The following is a 24,493-nucleotide window of genomic DNA, read 5'->3' as shown; positions in this document are numbered from 1 at the left end:
CTCATAAAGTAGCAAATTTACTGGTCTCGGGAGAAGCAGAGTGTAATTTATCAAGTCTAACTCAACGAGGCTTAAATTCAGTTGATGGTCTCCATTTGGTTCGTGCAGTGTGATACTCGCTCAGTCTATTGTTCTCTATATAATCGCTTTCACTTATTTCAAATCAGATACTTGGGAGGGAAAAAAAGAAGGATACCAAAGCAGTCATTGAAAATCTGTATTTCTGCTCCTCTTATAAATTTTTCAAGCTGAGCTCCTTTTACTAAAAGGAGAGATTTGTCCATGAAAGTGTTTCTCTCTCCCACGCAGACAAACGCAGCAATAAAACAAGGGCGAGCTGCTGGACTAGGTGCAGAGTGGCGTAAATGGTCCAAGCGAACACTGGAGCGAATTAGAGTTCACCCAGCCTAATCCTTGATTATTTTTTCTCATTCTTACAGACAACCAGCTCCCACTCTGCTCCTGAAGAAGTCTGCCATCCGAGCGAGCTGGCTCCCCGTCCCACCAAACGCAGCCAGATGAAGCAGGAGGGGTGCAGATGCTCAGGGGGTGCACAGCAGTACATCTCCCCACCACTGCGGTGCCGATGCCCTGGTTTTTATCACCCAAAAATGCAGCCCAAGGATTATTTTTCTTTGCATATTGGATAAGGCGGGTGGTAATTATACGGCTACAGTAAATTTGAGGCTGCCGTGGCAGCTGCCTCCCTCCTCCTGCCTGGCCGGGAGTGGAGGGAGGGGGGTTGTAGTTCAGAACGAGATGAAAATTACTCAGTGGGAAAAAAAAAAAAAAAAGCAGGGATATAAACCAAATTTCAGTGGCACAATATTAATGCAGTGCAAAGTGATTTATATTTTCTGTGCTCCTATCAAACACGTCTGTTAGAAGTCATTTGTATTTAAATGAGAGTAAAAGGGAAACTAATTCCACTTACTCTCCTTACTCCCCCTATTTTTTGCCTGGGACCAGAGCTCATGTAGAAAATGACTGCATTTGTACTCTCCATCCCCTAACTCAACCTTGTCATCCACAAAATAAAATAATACAAAATAAAATAAAAGATCACTGGTGTATTTAGACAATTCCCTGCTACTCAAGCACAAAGCCGAGCAGGGGGTGAGAGGTAGAGGTGAGTTCAGGGGATGGAGCCTCCACATTTCGAGGCTGTTCAGGAATTTAGAATAGCTCCACTTATTAAAAGGAGGAACTTGTTAAGTGTCTTTTCACCTATGCATTTTGAATCTCAAGTTAGGTTAAGATGGTTCTGGCTGCTTCTGAATAGATTCACCCATCTCTAACAATTACCATTAATTAAAAAGCTCTTCATGCCCCGAGCAAAGTCTGGCAGCAAGGAAAGGATTCAGGTTCAGAGAAATCTCTTGAAATATCCTGAGGGAAAGCTTCCCGGTGTGTAATAGGCATACACTGTGCTGTCACTTGTGCCCACCATGGGCATCAGGAGCATCCTGCCCCAGGGACCAGGAGGTGACAGCTGCCAGCGAGGGATTTCACCACCATCAGTCCTGCCCAAGGGCTGCTCTCTGGAGGGAAAAATCAGCGAAGCGGCCAGCCAAAGCAGCTCTTACCCGTGTGCCCTTCTCGCCGTTGGCTCCTGGGAATCCTGGGAAGCCGATCGAGCCCTTTTGGGGGAGAAAAAAAGAGAGGGATGGTTCAGGACACCAGACGGGGTGGCTCTGTCCGGCTGTGCCAGGCGCCCGCTGGCCTGAAATAACCCCGGCCAAACTTGCTGATGTCTGCAGCTCCTGGTGCTTTTTTTTTTTTAAAACCTTCCTCTAACAAAAACAAAATCGAAGACAGACCCGAAATGACCTCAGAAGCCAAATTTTCTCCAAAAATAACAAACCAAAATAAAAAGATCCATGCCTCATTAGAAGTCGCTGCAAAGGCCCAAGCCCACGCTCGCACCAGGTGCCTGGGGAACAGCAGGCTTTTGTGTTTAGCTCCTAAGTCACTATGTTGCACATGAAAATTTAACTCCTGGCTTGTTCCTTTATGATGTAATTGCCTGGAGAATAGCTGCTGCTGCTTTTAAAATATGAATTAGCTGAAGAAATGCAAAAAAAAATTTACCCCAGAAAAAAAAAGGCAAATTAAAAAATAAAACATCAACACCACAACCAGAAAACAATCTCTTGCACTTAATTATGTCTCCAGTGTTAAACAAGCCTGCTTTTTGTTTTTTAAGCAATGAACATGAATAATAAAATATGATTCTAAAAAGAAAAAAAAGTTAACAAAAACATAAGTTCCCAAAGCCTCCAGGGCATGTAAAAGCTGGGCTTTAGCTTCAGTCTATGGAGTGGAATTTGCAGTTTTAATTTAAAAAGGACATTTGAAAATGGCCCAAATGAAGGTGGGCATGTAGGTAGGATATAAAGGATGTTTGCAAATCTGCAAATAGCAGTTTTATTTTAATTTCAGGGAGATCCTGATTCATTAGCTATTCTTCTTCATTAATTAAAGTAGCTCAAAGTTTTGAAGATGCAAGGCCCAATACCGGGAGAAGCACCTCTATGCCTATAGCTAGCACGAAAGCTCCCAAAGAGCCCATATCTGCTGCCCCAGCAGTCCTGCATGCCCTGGCGGGGGCTGCTGTGCGCACTTTGCAGCCCCTGTCCCTGTGCATCTCCTCCCATCACGCTGCAGGAGATGGAAGCAATGCAGAACACAGCCCATTCCCAACCAGCTGAGGGCTGGGAGTTATTTTTACCCATAAATTCATCCTGCTTCAGGCTGCCACACGCCCCGGCCCCCAGCCTGCTGGGGGTCACCGTTGCCCCCCATCCCCGTGAGCAGGGCTCAGCTGGGCAGCACCGCAGCACCCCCCCAGTTACCTTTGGGCCCTGCCTGCCCGGGTAGCCGGGCAGTCCTGGCACGCCGAGTTTTCCCTGAAACACAAAAAGAAAGAGGGTCAGCGGGGGCAAGGGAGGCCTTGAGAGCAGCCACAGGTTTGCACCAGCGAAAAGGGGAGAAGTTAAACACGTAGAAGTCAAGAGCCAAGCTTACGTAGGTGGTTTCCCTCCCCGGTCTTTTTTTTTTTTTCTTTTTTACCAAGACTTTGCACCCAAGCAGATAACCCCAAAGAGACCAACACCTCGATGCACCCAAGTCACATCACTGCAGTAACTCCATCTCCCCTGGGTCCCCTCTGGTACTCACGTTGAATTGCACATGTCAGCCTTTACACAAAGCTCCTGCACCTCCTCTTCATCCCTCTGCCCCAAAGCCACCCCTTGGTGCCCCATGCTGGGCACTGCTCTGGCCAGGCACCACAAAAAAGCCCCAAAGCAGTGTGTTTTGCTGTAAAACCCACGTGGGCATCTCCATCCCACAGACTCACCTTCTCTCCAGCAGGACCAAGAGGACCGGGATCTCCATTGGGGCCAGAGCGACCTTTGGGGCCTTCGGGACCATCCTCACCCCGTGGGCCAGGAGGCCCAATCTCCCCCTGTAAACCACAAGACGGGCACTGACACAGCAATACACGCCATCAGATACTCCCTGGAGCTGCTGAGACAGCTCCTGGAGAAAGTGGCTCAGCCGAGACCGTCCTTGAGTAAATTGTGGAACGTTATCAGAGCACCAAGCTCCTGCTCACGCAACCCGGCTATTATTTCCGACTACAGCCGTCTTTTCCCGTGGCCCAATTATCCCATCTACATGAAGCACATCTCCACCGAAACAGCCTTCATTAGCTCTGATTGCAACGCACCCTTCCCGGCTCCCACATCGCAGTTTGATGTGCAAGCAGGCCCCGGGAAGTGTTTAATTGAGGGCTGAGCCGGGCAACTGGAGAATAGAGATCGGGCTGGAGCTTTTGTGCTGAAAATCATCAGGAAATCTGAGCACGGGCAGATGGAGCCATTAACATGAATTGTTACGGCACTACGGGCTGCAGCACACACAACAGCTGTCATTTTGTCACGGGGCAGCAGGACATGTCTCCTTGCTGTGAATATGGGCTGCGGCCTTCTCACTCACCGGGTGAGCCACAGATCTTTCTGTGAGGCTTTTGGACGCCGTTGTCCTTTCATAGCTCGCTGTAGATCACACAGATAATCATAAAACAGAGAGTTTGATGGTGGGAGCTGGAGCTGTGGGCACCAGGCGAGGACAGCAGTCGCCTCCCCGGCAGGCCACCCTCAGGCCTGCTGAAGCCCTTCGAAGCACCAGCTCCGAGGCGACACGCGGAGTGTGAACCAGGAACCCCACCAATTACACGTTGAAATGCCAGGATTTAAACGGAGGATTTGATTTATACTTTTACAAGCCTTCACGCAAGGCATTCATTTTTCCTTTAAGCACAGGCTCTCCTGTGGCTGGGGGACACACCAAGCCCCGGGCAATGCAACCACTCGAAGAGACGGGCCAAGGGCAGTCCCTTGTCCCCAATAGCTGGATGCTAAGGACGGACAGACACCCTGCAAAGCCCTGTGCTACAGCTGCTGCTCGCATCCAAGTGTGATTTGGGGTTTCTGGCGGTGTGTGTGTGCTCCCAGTGCTTTTAAAAGCTTTGAAGCCAGGCAATGTGCCCCGCTGCTACAGATAAGAGTCTGATGTAAACCTGCACCCCTGGCAGCTTGCACTGCACTCTATTAAAGCGTGTTCCCAGTAACTTTACAATCCACGCTGATGGCATGGAGACACATCAGGTGCAGCAAATAAAGACGCCTACCAGACCCTAGATGCAGTATTATGGGAGAAAAGAGATAACGGAAATAAATATGACACAGCTAGATTGTGCAGGATTCTTAGCTGTCAAAGCAGCAAGACAGGGCCCTCTTTTACTACTCAGTTTTATTTTACCTTCAAGATGGGACTAGAAAATTTAGGAATTTATAACCCCTGTGCTTGATGTGAACATGAAATTCCTGCATTCCTGCCTCGAGATCGGATGTGCCAAAAGGACCCTGACCAGAGCCTGCCCTGCTGCTCCCCTAGAGCCGCGTCTGCAGGGCTGGAAGGAGCACTACGAGACCTCATCGGTCACAAGCTCTTACCCGGTCTCCCTTGATGCCCATGTCACCTTTGAAGCCGGGGAAGCCATCTTCACCCTAAATAACAGAGAGGGGAAAAAACAAAGTGTATAGATGAAAGAAAAGAAAAGAAAAAAAAAAAAGAAAGAAAGAAAGAAAGAAAGGGAAAAAAAGGCTTCTCTAGTCTCACTGTGTGGCCCCTGCACAAGGAGAACAACGTCAGGTCCCTGCACTGCCCGTCACATCGGCTTCTGTAAGCCCTGGGTGCACACAAGCAGGCACGAGGACATGCCTGGAAGCCCAAGCAGGCTGCAGCTGTCGAGGTCCCAGAGGGATCCCAAGCAAGTATTCCTTCACATCCCGCACTGGCTGCCAGTCAGGGTATCACAAATCTGACTCGATATGAGTAACAACACCTTGCCAGTACTGGGAACCAATTATTTCTGAAGTACAACTGGCTTTATTTTCATGGAGGATGTTTTACACCATGCTTCAAGGGAACCTCTAGGACAGTGGCAATATTTCTTTCAGCCAGAAGGTTTAATTGCAGAGCTCAAATCAATAATGTATTTCATCCTACAGCAAATCTCTCATAGGCAATGAGGACACCATTCCCAGAAAGACCTTTCAAGTCTGTAAGGTCCCTGCCAGGACTCCCTAGCTCAAATGCCTAGGAATTTGCTGAATTTTGCTGAATTTTTTGCTGAATTTTTTGGAGCAGGAACAAAGGAATACAGAGCTGTTTAGGGCTGGAACCAGGCAAGATTTTTCTCCACTTCCTTTGGGAGTGCCCAATTGCATCTCTGACATACACACAGACAGACTGTGTCCTCGTTTTTACTGACTTGGGTCTCGCGAGCTGGTCTAATGACCGGGCTGGGTAGCACATCCCATGTGCTGTACTCCCTGGGTCCAGCAGTTCTCCAGCTGTCACATGCTACAAAAACTTCACCTCCGTGGAATCGTGCCCAGAAAACTCAAGCTGAAAATTTTGTCAGAAGGAAATCACCCCAAAGCTGGACCTGAGCTATCCGTAATGGCTGGCTGCAGCAAACAGCCCCGGCCCCGAGCAGGTCCTGGGGGCTCCACTGCTCCCGAGTGCAAAGAAAACAAAATTCTAACAAAACCCCCTGTACAAGAGAATTTCACAGAAAACACATTGTGCAGGACAGGTCTGCAGAAACACTTAGATGCTATAGAAAATCAAACAAAACATAGGGTGTTAACTCACCTTTTCACCTTTGGTGCCTTTCAACCCACGAACACCATCTGCTCCCTTGGAGAAGACAAAACAAGATGTTACATGGTACGTGTAAGCTTAAGGCTGGAGAATCATTAACAATGGTGATTTTTGCTTCCAACATCGACGATGGCATCTTGCAAACTGTGACGGTCTGAATTGCACTGTTAATTGAACATCACCTGCCTAATTTCCAGCTGTGAGTGCCTGGGGACTCAAACCTCTTGGGCTCAGTGTGGCGGGTGGGATTGGTGGTCTCTGCCTCTTCCAAGCCTAACCCCTGGAACCATATTCCCAAGGATAAAACTCGTAATGAAAAGCTTGTTTTCTGCATATATTTTCCACAAAAAAAACATTCTCTGAGTGCTGAGTCCACTTGTGCATTCAGAGAAAGGCGGTGCAGGAGCTGGGCAGGGACACCTGGGCCGTGAATTCAGCCTGAGCACACCAAGGAGATTTCCCTGCGGCTCTGCAGCACCCAGTCTAGCAACCACAAAGGTTTAGCTTGGTTCTTTTTTTCACCATGGTTCTCACCTCTGTGCACGCACTGCTTTATTTTAATTTTAAAGCATCCTGCTGTCATATGAAACCCTGGCGCTCCTCAGATCAACGGCAAAGCCTGGATTTCATTTCTCCTGCCTGGCGGGGTGCAGCCAGACCCTTTGCAGAACAAGTAAACATGTTTGAGGCTGCTCCTGAAGCACCCATTCAGCTTTTGCTTACCCTTAAGCTTTTGCTTAAGGCTTCTGCTTGCTCTGCAAGGGTAGCCCCAGCTGGATCCAGCCCCTCTGCCAGCTGCGAGAGTGCTGCAGAACAGCTCCTTGTGGTGGGATGGGGCTGCCAGGAGCCCGTCATGGCAAAAACCAGAACAGGGCTCTAGATACTGGAACCAGGGCAGGAAGCAACACCGAATGGTGATGCTACTGAGGATAAGGGAAAGAGGATGCAATTTTCCAGTAGATACTACAAGTCTCAGGATTTGAGAGACAGCCAAGTATTATCTAGCACTAAACGCCTCCCCAGATCTGTCTCATTGCCCTCTTTGTTATTATGCTGCACTCAATGCGAAGGCCACCACGGCTCACAGAGAAGCGATGGGTGGGAAGAGGAAAAAGCAGTAAGGCTGAACCTGGTCTAGGATGCAGTGCATAAACAGAAAACTCACTTTTTTAAGCAGCACTGGGGTAACTAAGTGCATTAATGTAGGTCAGTCCCTGTTTCCTGAGCTACTGGTTCTCCAGTAGCTCAACAGAGGTGTCGGGGGAAGATGATGAATTTAGCACTTCTGATGGAGGGGAAGAAGGGGGCAGCAACACAGAAAACTGCCCAAGGAAGCTGGAGGAGGTGAAGGTATCAAGCAGGAGCAGAGAGGGCTCCACCTCAACTGGCATTTCACCTCTGGGAGAGGGACGTGGAGCTCTGCAAGGGTTGGGAAAACCTCATGGGATCTCCTGCCTGGGGCACGGCCGGCTCCCGAGCTACCGCAGCTTACAAAGGACATGCCCAAACAAGATTTTCACCCCCTGAGAAATTTCACCAGGTTATAAATCAGACACGGTGATGCCGAATAAAACCCCAAATAAAGAAAAATAAGAGTTCAAAAAAAAAAAAAGAAAAAGAAAAGACGACAACAAGAATGCCTGCAGCAAACTGCTGACTGAAAGGAGATTCAGTGTCTCCTGGAGGCGTTTGCACAAATACGATTGCTGACCAGAAGCAGAGATGCTGCAGCACAGATGATGCCTGGCACAAAAGCCTTGCTTGGCACATCGTGTCCTCAGCCTGCAGCCGGCTCTGCGTGCTCCCTGGCCATCAGAGGGAAAAATCACCTTTCAGTGTGTTTTTTGCTTAGAAAAATCATTTATGCACTGAAAGGAGAAAAGAAGCAAAACAAAACTAATCTGACTCGTGCAGGCATTTGTGACATTGTGCAAACACGGTGCAGAAACCCTCCAGAGCTTCTCCAAGGCGATCAGTCCATGGAGGTGCTGAGCGCGGTCAGGATCTGCCCCCTGCTCTGCCACCAGCCCTAACCTTGCCAGCCTCCAGGCTCCTCATCTATCCTGCCTCTTGGGATAAAATGCCACCCTAAGGTATCCACGCCAGCTGAGCAGTGCAACTCCTGAAATAAAAAAGCCGAAGATTTTTCTCTTAAAGGAATATTTTGCGCAGGGCATTTGAACTTTTTTTTCTCCCTTAGGCATGTCAAGAAAAAGTATAATTAAAAGTACATCAAAATTTGTGCAGTAGAACAGGGTTCTGGTGAGGCGAGATCTAAAAATTATTTATAGCTGCAAACCCAATGAGACGCATTTTTCTCAGAACTGGAGATTCATTCATTTAATAGGATGCTGCTTGTAGGAAGCAAAACCTCTTCTGTACGCACTATGGATTTGGTGCATGACATACTTTCTGTAGATCACTGTAATGTGGAACAGTTCCACTTTAGCGGTAAACACAACAGCAAACCATTCCCTAATGGACCACTATGTCTCAATCTGCAACCTTGCAAGAACCGAGATGAAAGCTTGCTTTGGTTAAATACATTCAGCTTAAATTTTGAAGGCAGAACGGCAAATGGGTTTCTGCTCTTGAAAAAATATACAAGGGGCTTTAAGAGGGTTTAAATTCACCTATCGTCACCAATCCAGCACAGATCCCTGCGGATTCATTGGACCTTCGGGAAGCAAGATGCAACTGCACCTGAACTAATACATCTTGATGGGGCATAATAGCCAGAGCTGAATCAGGAAAAACACCCAGCACCTTCTTACCGGTGTGCAAGCGCTGCAGGCAGCAAGGAGCAGGGAAGAGCTGGAATTCAATCTACTGAAAGAGCACATTACTGAGACATACAAGCGCCGTCTGACAAGGTTTTGGATCAGGAGCATGAAAAGCTTGCTTTGTTTTAGTAATAGGCTATTTTGTTTTATTAACAAGCCTTGTTAAAGTCTTCATTCTGGCTGAGATTTACTTTGGCTGTAAACTGGAAACGACTGGAATGGGACTGAGCCATGCTCACAAAGAATTAAAAGAAAAATCTCTCCAAAGCACTGGAGGATGCTAGAAGGTGTTATTGGAGAGCAGGGCACCTGTAATCCTCGTGGCCTGCAGGAAGACACAAGACTGAGGCTGAATCGAGCAGCAAACACGGTGTCACCAAGGTGGCCCTAAGCACCTGTGCCCACCAGCAGTGCTTCCTTTGCAGGTAAAAGCTTCTGGACCTGCCAGAAGGATTTGTTTCCTCCACTGTGGGCTGGAAGCTCTGCAGGTTTCCCTGTGGCACTGCTACAGGGCAGGTAATGTGTTACCCATGGGAGTTCCAGGTCATGCCCCAAAAGCATGCTCTCCTACTGCCCCTCACCGTCCGTATGGCCACAGCACCAGAGCACGCAGAGGACCCTTCCCCGGGGTGCTTCGTGTGACTGAGAGGACCTTGTCCAACTCCAGCATGAGGTAGAGATTTCTTAAGCTTCTTCTTAAGAAGTTTTAAGCAAGCAACAGGGCGGACGCTGTTTTGGCATCCTCCTTACCTTGACTCCGCGTGGTCCTGGATAACCAACGGGGCCCTGAGGACCTGGTGGACCCTGGGGTGAAAAAAATGCAAAGAAAAACACGTCAAGTCCATGCGAAGGTGCAGCAGTAAGGAGAACGTGTGGAAAACAAATATCCCAGCCATCTGGCTGCTTCAGACTGGGTGGAAATGGCAGTGGCCATCTGAAAACAGCTCAAAATAGCACGGAGTGCTACAGCAACATCACTTGGAGCAGGTGCACTCAGCTCAGCCAACAGCAAAGGTCCGTACAAAAGGAAAGGATGAAGGAAAGAAACAGCAACAACTCAGTACAAAGGGATTTATACATAAGATCAATGACTTGTGTTTCGGATTGAAAAAGAGAACAAGTCCGAGAGAGGAAGGACGTGCTCTACTGCTGCCTCCCCGCTCCTAAACCATCCTGGTTTTGCAGTAATGCACCAGCCCTGTTCGGACCCGACACGGCTCAGGGCGATGATCACAGGATCAGAGGAGTTATTGCTCGAGGCACATGCCTCGGGTGCTGTCCTTTAGCCTTGGCGACATGGCAGGGAGGTGCTCATGGAGCTCCTTTCTGGCACCGAAAGCTGCCAGCCACCAACGACACCACGAGCACCCACCAGGAGCCGTGCAGGTGGCTCCATCACCACCCCGCTGCCACGCCATCCTGCCTGCTGATAAATCCCGCTCTTTATCAAGCCCAGTTGGCTCTTATCCTCCTCAATCAGCCAGCTAAACAACTACCCTTCCACTTCCTCCAGCCTGAGACAGGCACTTTTTCCAGCCTGACAGCCCAGCGGAGCCCAGGCCCCGCACAAACATCAAGCCCTGCTCCAAGATCACGGCTGCTGGAGAAATAACTCAAGCAACAAGCGGCGCGCCGGTCCTGCACCTCCACCTGCTGACTCCCTGACGTTTGCTAAATGCCCCCCACCACAACCACTGCCTGGCTTCTCATATTCTGCGGCTGCGAGGGTTTTGATTTCTCGGCCGTGAGGGATGCCGGCAGGACAAGGGGCGCAGCCAGGGCTGCAGCCGCTGCTCCGCACGGGGCTGGGGGACTTTGAGGCAGCCGGGCTGTGCTCCGGTAAAACACTTTTGACAAATGCAATGTTTTTCAACCGAATGGGACGCAGAGGGAACGCAGGAGGTAAATCTCCCAGACAGACAGACACCCGTATAATTCAAGGGCTCTAGCCCGCGGCAATATTCTCAAATATATTGTTAGAGAGGGACTTCAACCAAGGGGAGTGGAAGAAAATGGAAGGCCAGGAATACAAAAAGAGTTATTTTCTGCATTCCCCTGTGCCACAAAGGGTATTTATTTATGTCTGCTTAGGCTTCCCTGAGCAGTTTCAGCTTTCACATCAGCCGGGCACTGCTTGCCAGGAAGGAGGGCAGAAGGGACGGTGTTGTGCTGGATTTCAGGGGCAACAACTGTGCATCACCGGAAAAATCACAACTGCCCCCTCTCCTTTCCTGCCACCAAAGCAACGGAGAGAAAATGCTGCGACAAAACCACTACAAACACCTTAACGGAGATCCGAGGGCTGAATAAGCTGCAAACGTTACAACACCCCCTGGCCCTGGGGCATTTTTGGGGTTGTCACAGATGCTGAAAGAACGCTTCGCCATTTCTGCACCTCCCTTTCCCTGAGCTCACGGAGAAAGCTGAGTAAAAAACAGCACAACGGAGAGACCCAAGCAGACGAGCTGGGCTCAGCTTCTGGAGCTGTTTCAGTGGGGTTTGCTTCTCACCAATCCATGCCCTGGCACATCCCGGCAGAGCCGACCCCGTGCAGCACACGGACCCGTCCCCAGCTCGCACCCCGCTCCTGCCCGGCCTTGGCAGCATTGCTGTGTCAGCCAAGAATGCGAAACCGCTCAACGCAGCTCTGCTAGCACAAGTTCTAGTGCTGGCAAACGTCTTCTTGACAACAGTTTGTTTTATTTTGGGAAGAACTATGACCCGTAACAGCGAAATCTCGCCCTCCTACAAGCAGCAGCTCCAGCAGCGAGCTGGCTGCAGCGCTTTCGTGCCGCCCTGGCAATGAATCTTCACTTTTAAGGCTAATGTTAAATTCTTAATTTGTATTTTGCGACACTTAACGGTAATGAGGAGCTTGTTGACACCTACCTGACTCCCCTTCTCTCCAGGAGGACCTTCCTTGCCAGGATGACCCTATTAATACAAGAGACAAACAGAAGAGAAAAATGGGTTTAGTGCATGCCGAACGCTTCGGAAGCCAACAAGCTCGCTCAGGCAGCTATGATTTATTTGCAAGACAACAGTTGCTCTCCAGGAAGCTCTTACTGATACAAAAAGCCCTCTGAAGCCAGGAAGCATTTCCCAAAAGAAAGAGGACTGCATTTAGTCCGTGTTGTTGTTCTTAGATATTTAAACCTTCTTACCCCTTACCACCTTTCGGCAGAGAAGCACAAACCATTCTGCAATATTTTTCGCATATTAGAACATCTCAGTGCGTTCAGCGGCAAGCAGCATATACATTTTGCAGATGGAAAAAAAGATAAAATTATCTCTGTATTTAACAAGCCTGTGAAGGTCACAAGATGCCCAGACTGGTCAGAGCCTCTCGTTAATTCCCTAATTCCTGGAGTCAGTTACAAGATCTCATGACAAAGCCCCAGCTAACCTGCATCCCTGTCAGACGCAGGCTGGCTGAATGCTGGCCAGCATTCCCCTTGGGATTTGATGCTGAATAACCCAACAGCCAAGAGCCTCCACCACGTTCTCATTCACAGTCTTTAGAAGCCTTTTGCTGGGATTTCAATCAGCAGGAAAAAATGGTGTGAATTGCCTCAGGTATAACAGGAAGGATTAGTGAGAAACTGGGGAAATCCTTGAGAGAAGTTTTGAGTGGTGATTTTTCTACTGCAGGAACCGAGATGGAGCCGGGTCAGAAGAGGAATCTCTGTCTGGCAATGCAAACAAAAGCAATAAGCCCTCTGTGAGGGCACTCGCTGCACACCTCAGGACTTTTTTTTTTTTCTCCTATTTTTTTTTATTTTAAAGGAGATGAGAGCACATCCAGCTGCTCTAAAGCCACTAAGACCTTCAGTCAGTAGTTTCTTTACATAAGAACTCTCCTCTAAATACTCAAAATAGAGCGATATAACAAGTAAAATCACGAGACTATTTTCCATAATCAGTCTTCATGACAGCAATGTCAGACAAGCAGGAATTCATAAAACAAGCTGGTTTAATAAAGAAACAACATGACAGCTGTCAGCTATGTGTCAATAACGTAGAGAAAATATAATGTGAATTTGCCTTGTGGTTTTAAACGGCACCAACAGCATCAGTGCACAAAGGGGGGCGCATAAGCACTTGCCTTCGGCTCCTGACATCTGCCTGCAGCCCGGGGGAAGCAAAATGGAAGTGCAACAAGACTTCAGAAGTGCCCGTCCACTCCACACTAAATCATCACCGTTTGCAAAATGCCCATCTCCATTACCAAGATCAAAAATTGATGAGCAACTTGCTTGGCTCTTGCAGCGAGATGCTTCAGGCCCTCGGGGATTTGCAGATGCCTTTCAAGACCCATTTCTATAAAAGGCACACAGGCAGGTTTTGTCCTTGGGAAGAGCAACCCTTACGCTTACAAACCTACACCCTGCTCGCAAACGACGTGGCTACCAGCGGCAAAGGGCCAGCGTCTGGGCACAGCCGTGCACGCTCAGCCTGCTGATCTCACACAGCCTTCGGCCTGCACAGAAATAGACCCAGCGCCTTCTCCAGCTGAAGCTCCCTAGAGGCTGCTGCAGGAATTTCACATCGAAAGCTACAGCCTTAGAGATGTTCTGGGCTTTGCTTCGGCTGCTCTGTTGACTCAGCTAACAATGGTAAGGATGTTTGAAATGCCCCTCATAGGAACGATAATCCCAGGGTGGGAAATGGATTTTTTTTTTGCCATGCTTTGCATTTGCATTAGTGGGATGTAACTATTTTACATTTGTCGCTCGTAAAATCAGGTGTCTCTGAGGTGTGCAAAAATGAGATCCATTTTAAAGGCCAGAGATTTTAGCACCAACTTCTAGAGGAATGAGAAAATGTTGTTTAAAGGAGGATTAGGAGGAAGCTGCAAGAATATCATGCTGATATGCCATTTCAGCCTCTTATCAGCGTTCTGCAGCAGTGCCCAGTGGTCCTGAGCAAGATGAGGACCACCGTGTGCTAGCTCTGCAGTACACACACACACACACACACGAGACCATCCTTACCTCAGTGAGCTGCCAACCTACGTAAAACAGAAACGGAAACAGGAGGAGGGGAAAGAGAAGCCCAAAGAGACGGCGAGAAGTGATCTGTGCTACGTTCTGAGGCTGAGCAAAGCTCAAAGCAGGGCCTGGTCTTCTCCAACTCAAGCCCCGCAGCCCAGGTGAAACATGGGCAGGCTGCAGGCTCATGTGCTTCACAAGCCCACGGTGCACCCAGGCAGGATGGGTGCAGGATCACCCCTGCAGCCCCTGTGCCAAGAAAAGACTTGGGAGCGGATGACTTACCGGAGGACCGTCTGCACCAGGCATCCCAGGAAGACCAGGTTTGCCCAGAGGCCCCTAAAAACAAAGAGAAAAATCATCAGCTGCAATAGCCAGAGCCCCCAGAGCATCACTTTTGCTTGCTTTAGTCGTGAAAGGCTGCAGAGAGGTGGGTCTGTTGGAAAAGCTGCCATGACTTGCAAGGAGTCTGCAAGGAGTCTGGGATTCCAGCATCCCAGGAAGCTGCAGTGTTAGTACCAGCACCTTACCCAGGCCTGGCAGAGCTCAGAGCGAGACGTTTGGGCACGAGGCTGGGAGCAGAGCCCAGGGCTGAGATCAAGCGGCTGCCCTGCAAAAGGCACTGCGCGTAAGCACAGGTGGGAGCAGGTCAAAGCACGGGGCTCGCTGGGCCAGGAAATGCCCACTCCTTGGTGACAAGTGGCAGGAAGATTAACTGGCAAAGGGAGAAAATCAGGAGTGGAGCTGCCCCCATTTACTGCACCTTGCTGCTTTAACGTGGGGAAGTGATCACTTTGTTAATTAAGCAGCCCCCTGATTTCTCACGCTATCGAGGAGCACCACTGCCGCTGCAAGCGTGTGACTCAGCACTAAACCTGAGAGCCCTTTATCTGCTGGAATTGCTAATGTGCTCCTTCACTCTTCCCCTGCTGATCGATAATTTCAGCACGCTGCAGGCTGCCAACATGAGCAGGGAGCTCTCTTGCAAGCATGCTGGATGGATCCCCTGCCCATGGGAGCTGAACTAGCACCCAACAATAGCTGCTTTGTCATCTCCGTAGGCAAAAACGATGCCCTTGATTAAACTCTGATGGTCCCAGAGCTGCTGGGGGAACGAGGACGGCAGCCACTCCACGTCGACAGCAATGGGAAATCAGAGAGAGCTGGCACAGGTCGGGAGCAGGGAGGAGGTAGCACGAGGAGACCTCGGCCGAGCGATCCAACCCCCAGCTCTTCCCATTACCATCCCCATCAGACTTCCAGGCACTTAGCCCAACAGAAAGAGACAATTTTCAGTCCTCTGCTAATGTTTTGCCATAGGCTGCCTTCAAAATGTTTCTGTTAAAATAGGAAATGAATGCAAATATTATGAATTTGAGGTAAACTGCGTTTTCTTGTCTCTCTTCTGTCTGGAATGAGACACATTAGACTTTCATGGACACGGCTGCAAACAGATGTTGCATATGGGGCAAAGGAGCAGCTGAAGCAGCAAATGCATATTAATGGCAACAGTTGTCTTAAGTCAAAGCTGCAGCATTTTAACCTACTTTCTCTCCTGGGGGACCGATGGGGCCTTGTGGACCTGGAAGACCCTGCGAAAAGAAAAACCTAGGGTCATTAAGGAACGAGTTATTCATTCCAAATGCATTTTGGCAATGTCTCAGCTGAGCATCGTTCTAGTGCCTGCGACGGCTGGGGATTTCCCCGGCTCCATTCATTCTCAAAACGCTTTGCACCAGCTGATAAAACTTCATTTTTGTAATTTCATTTTCTCCCCCAGGGAGCCATCGCGCCTCGCGGTGTGCAGCCAGGTTCATCCCCACGATGGGAGCAGAGCCATGCCGAAGGCTGACAGCAGGACTCGGACATCTGCGTTACCCTTCTGGCTCCCAGCATCTGGATGGGGGATGCTGAAAGTCAGACAGGAGCCACAAGATGCGGCTCGGCTGATGAGACTGCTTGGACCAGGGCTTGGCTTTGTATCGTGGCAGCGAGAGCCAGGTGAGGACAGGAGGGATCTGAAACTGGGACCGTTTTCAGGAAGATTTTGGGCCAGCGACGTACATCAAGCCAATTCCCAGCAAATCTCCTTATTGCTGGTCCATCCCTTTCTTCCAAACCAGCATTCCTGTTTTTTCATTCCAGTTTTTTCCCTCTTACCTGAGCACCTGGGTTGCCCTGCTGTCCTGGGGGGCCCGGCTCACCTTGAGGACCCTGTGAGGAGGCAAGGGCAGAGCTGAGAGCAGGAAAACCAAGAGCGGAGCTGCCCCCCTTTACAGCACCATCCCTCTTACATCTCAAAGCCCTCTCTTACCCACTGCTGGCAACCAGGAGCTCCTGGGCACTGAACACAGCTTCACTCCATGGCAGGGCAGGAGGAGTGAAGTTATTTCGCTGCACGCACACTTCTGTGCATGGCCATGCAGCCCAAGCGAGCTGCAAGGGGCTTTAATGCTGCCTGGCTCTGAACGGGCTGTTCTGCAGGAGTCCCTTCAGCCTAGTCGTGCCAAGGAGGCGGCACAGGAAGATTTTTTCCCACTCAGTTAAACTACAGTGCTTCGATGTTCATTAGAACAGCACACATCTTGATGAGAATGTTTGATCTTTCACGGGGAAATAATGTGTAATTCCATCAGAAATTATAATAAATTAACAGCCATTTGCTGATTTGCTGTAGGAAGATACTCTCGGTGGTTTTCACAGGCCCTGATAGGAATCTAGACCAGGCTAAAAAGCAATTAGCGAATCTAATTTAACAGAGTACATTTTACACTTCGCATACGCTCTCTCTATATAACATCTGAGCCGTCTGTAAAATTTGCCCTGAAAACTTACCACATTCCCCTTGGGACCTGTTTGTCCATCCATACCAGCCACACCCTGGGAAAGGATTTAAAAAACAGCATTAAGAAAATATCTGCATATGTTGCACCACAAAAGCAGGGAAAATGCAATAAAAATAAGAAAACATCAGGAGGCCCTTTGGACTGTGTGGAAATGGAACAATTTTCTAAAGGTGTTTGGTCAAGCAGCCAATTCTACGAATCCAGCAAAAATTAACACTTTAAAAAGTCATTTCAGTATTTTCCCACTGGTTTAACTTGCCTGAAAAAGCAGAATCAGCACCAGATCAAGAAATCCTGGCTACGTACTGCAGTCAGATTGCTTCTGACAGCGAGCAGACTGGTAGTAGCTCTTGAGAAGGAACAACTGGACACAGACCTCGCTCGGGACAGGAATGCATTGTTCAGGTGAAGCCAATGAAGCTGTGCCAAAACGAGGATTTGACCCAGATTGTTCTTCATGGTGTTAAAGACAAAGCAGAGCCCCCAAGGCTGAGGTTTCCTCATTAAGAAAACAGAACCTCTGCCCACAAAATAATCCCCCTTGTACCTGAGGGCCACAAAAAAGGCAGCCAGGGTCATGCCTGCTCTGATCATCTTCAGTGAGGGTGTAATGTGGTACGTGGTCAATGCAGACCTCCTGCCGGGGCTTCTGCGTTCACCCATTTGCTCTAGGGCAGGTTAGGTTATCCATTTTTAACAGCATGCTCATGTGAGACCTGTTTTGGAGCAGATCCTGAACCCTCATTTAATTTCAGCAGACTAGGAGTTCAAAGTGAGGATGTCTCCATATCCCAGGAGGGGTTAAGGACCTCACCACACTCACCATTAAAACCCTGACCCCTTCAGCTCTAGCAGCAGCCCAGGGTCTTGTTTTTAAGTCCTGGGACCTCAGTGAGCCGCAGTGCTTTGCCGAAGGAGCCCTTACATCAGCACTTCCCTGGCCAGCAGCGCACGACAAAGAAGGTGGCTGCCTCCTGCGTAAAAACTGCACGTTCTTGCCTTTGCTTTTGCCCGAAACCTGAACAAACTGCTTTAAAGGTTCAACACCCTGTAGGCAAAAGTTAATAGCAAAGCCACCACGTTAATAGCTCCCATTCTGCCCTTCCAGGCTGAGCTAGGCATTAACTTCTACTCGGGTGGGCCAAATCTTGGGCTGCCATATGCGGAGGTGACAGCACTGAAAACGGGGCAGAATCCAGCCTTTGAGCAGCAACTTTTTTGAACACGTCTTCTCATGGCACAGACAAACAGAATCATGAAGATGTATCATCTGCTTGAATGACTAATTGGGGCAGGGTGGTTTGGCTGAGATGACACAGGAAGGCAGCAGCCCCGGGAACTTACCGGTGGCCCTGGTGGTCCTGGTGGCCCCTTCGGTCCCAGCAGTCCTCGGGGTCCCTGTGGGAGCAAACAAGCAGGGTTAGTGCATCCCGTGCTCCCCCATGGGTGCCAGGCACCGCTCTGCCCAACACAGCATCAGGACTGGCCACGACCCCACTGGTTTTGCAGTAACAGCAGCTGCCTGGGTTTAAAAATCAGTAAGAGAAATCCTGTGTGCATGCACCCCTGAAGTGCTTTTTGTCAAGATAATATACATGCATACAGTTATCCCTTGGATTGGAAGAAGGCCTGCTTCAGCCACTTTTTTTTAATTTTTAAATAATTTAATCATATTCCTGGGTTACCCTTTAATGCACACAATGATGCAAAACGTGTCACAGCCAAGTCATTCCAGCCAGAGAGCGCTATGAAGAATGAACTGATTCCACTAATGGGTCGTTAAGGTTAGCATTTCAACATCTCTCCAGATTTAATTCTGGTCATTGACAATCTGTACAATGAAGTAAGGCTGGAAAAGGTTTTAAGCCTGCAGCATAACAGTGCGTTTTCAAAGGCATTTGGTTCTTAAACCATGACCAGCTATCATTGTGTTTTCTTGCCATTCCTAGCTTTCTCACCAGATGAAACCTAGCATCATCTTCAGGGAAATTGGTGAGATTTGAGTACTGCATTGATGTGTCAGGAGAACTGTATCCATGTGAGAGAGTAAATTTGACAGCTAATGCTTCAATGTACTTTGCCTGACTTTGCAAACCCCACTCCGGCAGCCCCTCTACCTGGTGGGTTTGCAGCAAAAGGAAAGGGAGGGGGCCTTGTGTGCCCACCTGAGCACTCAGATGCAGATCTGGAAGCTCGTCTTTTAAATGCAGGCCCTTTCTTCAATTAGAGACTGTAAAAGGACTCTGGACATTTACAGGGATGGCATTCATTCACCGTCATGGAGGAAAACTGTTCTTGATTGATGGGCAGTTTTATCTGTCTGCCCAAATATTGCACATCCCTTTTTATGACGCAGAGGAATTAAAATGAAATGTTAGAGGACAGAAGAGCAGACATTATGAAAGGGTCTGCTCTCAGAGGCCACGGGGATTTTGTTCCTGCAGAAAAGCAGTTTGCAGTGCCAACGGGATGCATGGGCACGGGGCCCTTCCCAGCCACCGGGGTCCTGCAGGGGTTGGGGCTTTGTACCCTGAGCCCCAGGAGAGCAGCTCCTCGGCTGATGCTTGTATAAACCAGCTATGGGAATTGGAAGGAAATGAGGCAGGATGAAGAGGAACGAATTTGGACTTCCCACCACTCGTTTCAGTTACGATTAAATTTGGTAAGACCCTCTTTTCGCTCAGGGCAGGTAGAAACATGCAGATCTGGGACGTGTATTTATGACCAAAAGTTTCCTGTAATGCAATTTAAACCTTTCCTCTGGCCATCACTGATATTTTTTTTTTGTATTGCTGCTATAAAAATAAGCTTCCCTGCACGCACGATCATCATTTAAGTTCCTCTTTTGTTACTCTGTTACCTGAGCATATAAATGCTTTTAAGAAGTTAATAACCCATAAGTTATTGCTTAGACATGTGTTGAGGAGATAGCTGGGTTGATTAATCTTTCCCAGAAGTTAATCAGACATCTCGTCTATAATTTAGTTCCAACGAGTCCGTAAATGCCAAGCCTTCCCTTTCTCATGTGAAGTGTGTCCAACAGTTCTCATCAATTACTCTCGGGCCACCATGCTGGGCCGTGCAACAACAAAATAAGACATTCTGAAAGCAAAGCTGATGGCCAATGATAGATAGTTAATGTTCTTTTTACAACAAAGGAAATGCATTTTGGATACAATGAGCAGCCAATGACTGTACTACACACAGAAATCTACGGTCAGCCAGAAGCAGAGTTTATCATTGCCAACAAAATCAAAAATAGTTGGTGCTGGGGACAGAAAATGCCTTAGGAGTCTTGAATTGAAAACCCAACTGTTTCTTTTTGGTGGGGTGCTCCCCAAAAACACTTGCCGGGATTGTTCAGGAGGTTTTTGTTCAATTCATGAGCATCTCCTTTTCACCTTACTGTTGATAGGAAGTGCCCCCTTCGCTAGCCCCGGCCTGGCTGCTCCAGCGGTAGCAGCACGTGGAGCTGCAGGCCCAGACACTGACAAACTCTGCAGATTTATGAAGTTCTGTGCACTGTGAACAGAACACCGACCCCGCTGAGGTCATGGCAAATGTCCCCTTGAGTTCAGTCCTGCTGAGACTGCGTTCTAAGGTTTAGGTGGGATCACTCACGCTGCACAAAACCAGGGGTGCAGGTGAGGAGCCGCATGGCTAATTGCTGCCATTGCCCCTGCAATAGCAGACAAAACCATTCCTCACTGGTGTTTGCTATGAACACTCACAAAACTCACATTTCACATATGCCTAGCATGTGCACTTCACACCCCAGCCCACTTACCTGACTCCTACACAATCCAGATGAAGGACGCATGCAGGAAAAATGAGAGACCAACCTAAGCTAAGCTTTACCTTTAAAATTACAGGGTTTAAATTTCAAATATCAGCCACTGAGCAAATAGAATCACCGAGAATTTTGCTCATTAGTAACACAAGATCAGAAAGCATCTTCTCTCTACGGTAGGCATCTTGGCGAAAAAAGCAGAAGACAGTTAAGGCAAAGAGACTCCCAACCGTTCACTTGGATCTTCAAGCAGGAGAAGCTCAGTCCCTGCAGGAACTCGGGGGTCTTGCTTAGCACCAGAGGAGCTGCCCCATGGGACACCCAAAGCGCCCTGATCACATCCAGCCCCTGACCAAAGCGGTGCTGCTGCCCACCAAGCCCCAGGAGGTACTCACAGGCTCTCCAGGCAGACCTCGGGGTCCAACTTCTCCATCATCTCCCTGCTCGGCAGCGAAGGCACAGAGGGAAGCAGCAAAAGAGACAGAGCAAAGCAGTTATATTTCAGTCACATCACAGGTGTTTCATTCTTGTTAAATAATAATCACACGGAAAACCAGCTTCCCTGGAGTAATAAAAGGGTAGCCGTGCATAAGGAAGGCCTCGTAAGCCGCGAGACTAATACTGCGTGTGCAGAATTTACCGAGGATTAGAAATGCTGTAAGGATACTTCATAATTCATGTCAGTGTTTATAAAGATGGATTTTGCTAATAGACAAGATACTGTAGGAACAATTTGGGGCATGTGAGTCAATAACCACAAGATTTAGTACCTACTGAACGGGAGCATGGGAGCGCTGACCGGGGAATTTGATTTAGCCACATTAACCCACTGGCTCCTCAGATAAGCCAGAGGCATCAAAGGGGTCATTCTTCATCCCTCCACACCCACCTCCTGTTGATGCCCACCGATGGTGCTTCCTCCGAGTTGCTTTTAAACCACCTAACACTTGAGGCTCCCCCAGGGACACCGTACCGCAACCCGGCACGCTCACTCTCAGGAAATCAATCCTAGCAGCCAGCCCGTGCAAACCCTCCTCTGCTGACGATAAAATGCATTCTCTTCCTCCCAGCTATGCCCTCTGAGCTTCTCTCCCCCTTACACGGTTTCTCTTTCTCTTTAGGATTAAAGTTCTCCAGAAATTTGTTCTTCCCCCCAAAGACGCAAGTTAGGTCTTTCCGACTTCAAAGCCTTTTACATCCGTGACTAATTAATCCTCACAACTTTGTGGTCAGGAAGGCGTTATTATCTGTGCTTTACAGAGGGAACAGATAGCCAAAGGTGGAAAGAGAACATTGTGGAGGGGGATTAGAGCCTGGGAAATCCATACTCCTCCGACTGAACCACACGCTTCCCAGAACTATACATGCAGCATTTGCAATCTCTTCTCTTAAACCAGCCCTCCTAGGCCTCTATCGCTTAGTTTAAGCTTTGCTAAAGGCCTTGCGATTATCAACTGCACGGTGTTAAAGAAGTGAACAATTTAATCTTTGATTCCCATGTCTATGCGGAATCCCCGTTCCCCAAGTCGTGCTGCAATTTGCCGTATCTCAGAAAACAAGCAGCACACCTAGTTGATGACATTATTTTTCATAACAAAAACAGAGTTTTCTGACCAGATACTTAAAATCCACATTCCTCATCATTTTTCTTCCCCCCTCCCAGCTCTGCCTGTCCCATGTCACTCCAGTCCCGTGGCACCACGCTGCAGGGATGAGGTGCTGCTGCTGCAGGCGATGGCAGCAGGCGACACGCACCCGGTGCTGCCATCGCATCTGCTTCTCATTTACAGGGCTCAGTTATGCATTCAAAGGACTGCTGCAGACAGACAAACTTACCCTCTCCCCATCTTCTCCGGGTGCCCCTGGGGGTCCGTGGGGGCCTGGCTCGCCCTGTAAAGGCAAGGCAGAAAATCCTCAGAGAAAGTGGACACAGTCTGGCAATGGAAAACATTGGGTAATAGCGAGAAACCTAGCAACAGGCTTGCCTTTTCTGTCTGCACCATGTGCTGAGGATGCTCGTATCCTCACTTTCCTGTGCATGAGGCACAGGATTTACTCGTGACATCTCGCTAGGGGTCTGGGAAGCAAGCAGATGCTGTATCTCCTTCAAGAAAAGGGGACTCGGGCTCTGCACACAGTTACTCCTTCACCCAAGGCATCCCACTATCCCACTTCTGGCTAATTAAGCATCTCTCTCAAGCATTGTCTTCCCTTTCCTGTGTAGTTTGTAATCATGATGCAATCTCCACTGTTCAAGAACTCCCCAGCTTTATAAACTAATGGTTTAACTGGTGAGACAGTGGCTCTCTCTAGGGAGAGGAGACAGCCCACCAGAATAACTAGCTTCTTGCTTTTTTCCCCCATTGTTTAATTATAAGCCAAAGCGAAGTATCCCGTTGTAGTTTTGGCAGTTTCCATCCACAACTGCACTAAAAGCAGGTTTTGCTTCTTATTTTTCAGTCTGCATTTTATTAAAGTGATCTCCCCCCTCCACGAGCAATGCTGTGACATCCCGCATTATCCTCCAGGACACTCTTGTTCTCGTTGCACTGTTCTGGCTCATCCCCAGCAACAGCTGCCCTCCTCCCAGCCATGTCCTCCTGCCAAGGTTTCATTACAGACCGCAGCCAGGAAACAAGTGGAATATAACTTACTCTATTTCCCTTCTCACCAGGCAAACCAGCCAAGCCATCAAACCCTCGGTCACCCTAAAAGAAAAGCCAGGTTAGTACACGTTTCCACCTGCTGTTGAATGTCTTTCCAATTTGTTTCCTTTCCGTGTCAAGGAGGGATTGATTTTCTCCCTCAGACATTCAGCCTTCACCTCCCATCAGACCAGCGATGATTTCAAAGTTATAGATTAAAAAAAAGAAAAATGCCCAGATAAAGTCATTTTACCTCCTCCCTTTTCCTCCACCACCTACACACTTGTTATTTTTCCATGTGAATTCCGGAGTCCCATCACCTAAAGCATCTCCCTTCTGGACAGGTTATTCTAGTGCAATTATTTTATTTCATTTTATTCCACGGAATTACAAATGATGACCCACTGGTAGCCAGCTGGGCACCAGTATTCCTGCCAGCAGGTCCCCAAACACCACCTTGGGCTCCACCACCATCCATCCCATACGCACCCTTCTAACCCAATGTGTAAGTTTTCCTACTCACTGCCAGTAGCTTCTGCCTACTGCTTTAAATACAGCTCTGGGCCAAGCAGGGCTTTGGCCATGCTGGGGAGCACGATGCCAAGCCCAAAATAAGGAGCTGTGCTGGGAGGGCGGGCGTGTTACTCTGTGCTTGGCACCACGCTGGGAAAACAAAAGTCGTGCGGACACACTGAGCACAAGCAGCTGCTCGCTCCTCACGTCCCCTGCCCAGCTCTGCAGATGCTCCTGAAGGAATCGGGCGACTCACTGGGAAGCTGAAGCGTGAGGAAATAAAATTAAAACCCAGGTAGTTCAAAGAGCTTCCTGGGGCTCGGACCAGTGTGGGTCCCCCAGGGCTGCGATGCAGCCAGGTCCTGGTGAAACCTAGCAAGCCACAGCAGGGCTTCTCCTCTACACAGCTGCTTTTCCTCACTGAATTTGTGCCCTGTTCCATTTTCCTGTATTCTGGGGGGGGAAACGGGGCAGGAATGCACTGAGACAGCCTGTCCGTGAAAGTCTCAGCTCTTTGGAAAAGGGAAGTCCCAAAAGCACCTGCAAACCGCGGGTGATGCTGTCACACAACACCCGGCACGGAGAGAAAAGGAAAGTCCAATTTTCTTTGTATAGTGGGGAGCCACCTGGTCAAAAGGCACATCACACACTAGCGGTAAGTGGAATGAGCACCACTCCTTCCTTCCAC

The 24,493-nt window shown here is 48.8% G+C and overlaps 1 protein-coding gene across 3 annotated transcripts in view; it reads right to left on the bottom strand.

Annotated features, from left to right (window-relative positions):
• Positions 1-24,493, bottom strand: part of COL5A1 (collagen type V alpha 1 chain) — a 152,197-nt gene that overhangs the window by 33,743 nt on the left and 93,961 nt on the right. For all 3 annotated transcript variants that reach the window (XM_083807304.1, XM_083807306.1, XM_083807305.1), the window contains exons 18-32: positions 23,302-23,355; positions 22,484-22,537; positions 21,043-21,087; positions 18,202-18,255; positions 16,847-16,891; positions 16,172-16,225; positions 15,559-15,603; positions 14,297-14,350; positions 11,910-11,954; positions 9,771-9,824; positions 6,229-6,273; positions 5,022-5,075; positions 3,362-3,469; positions 2,856-2,909; positions 1,587-1,640 (exon numbers count right to left, since the gene is read on the bottom strand). In XM_083807304.1, the coding sequence (XP_083663430.1) occupies positions 1,587-1,640; positions 2,856-2,909; positions 3,362-3,469; positions 5,022-5,075; positions 6,229-6,273; positions 9,771-9,824; positions 11,910-11,954; positions 14,297-14,350; positions 15,559-15,603; positions 16,172-16,225; positions 16,847-16,891; positions 18,202-18,255; positions 21,043-21,087; positions 22,484-22,537; positions 23,302-23,355 (819 nt within the window). The remainder of the gene's footprint in view (positions 1-1,586; positions 1,641-2,855; positions 2,910-3,361; positions 3,470-5,021; positions 5,076-6,228; positions 6,274-9,770; positions 9,825-11,909; positions 11,955-14,296; positions 14,351-15,558; positions 15,604-16,171; positions 16,226-16,846; positions 16,892-18,201; positions 18,256-21,042; positions 21,088-22,483; positions 22,538-23,301; positions 23,356-24,493) is intronic.

The sequence above is a fragment of the Anser anser genome (genome assembly GCF_964211835.1).
Source record: "Anser anser genome assembly, chromosome: 21".
Lineage (NCBI taxonomy): Eukaryota > Metazoa > Chordata > Aves > Anseriformes > Anatidae > Anser > Anser anser.
This window is presented reverse-complemented; position numbering and strand designations above follow the sequence as displayed.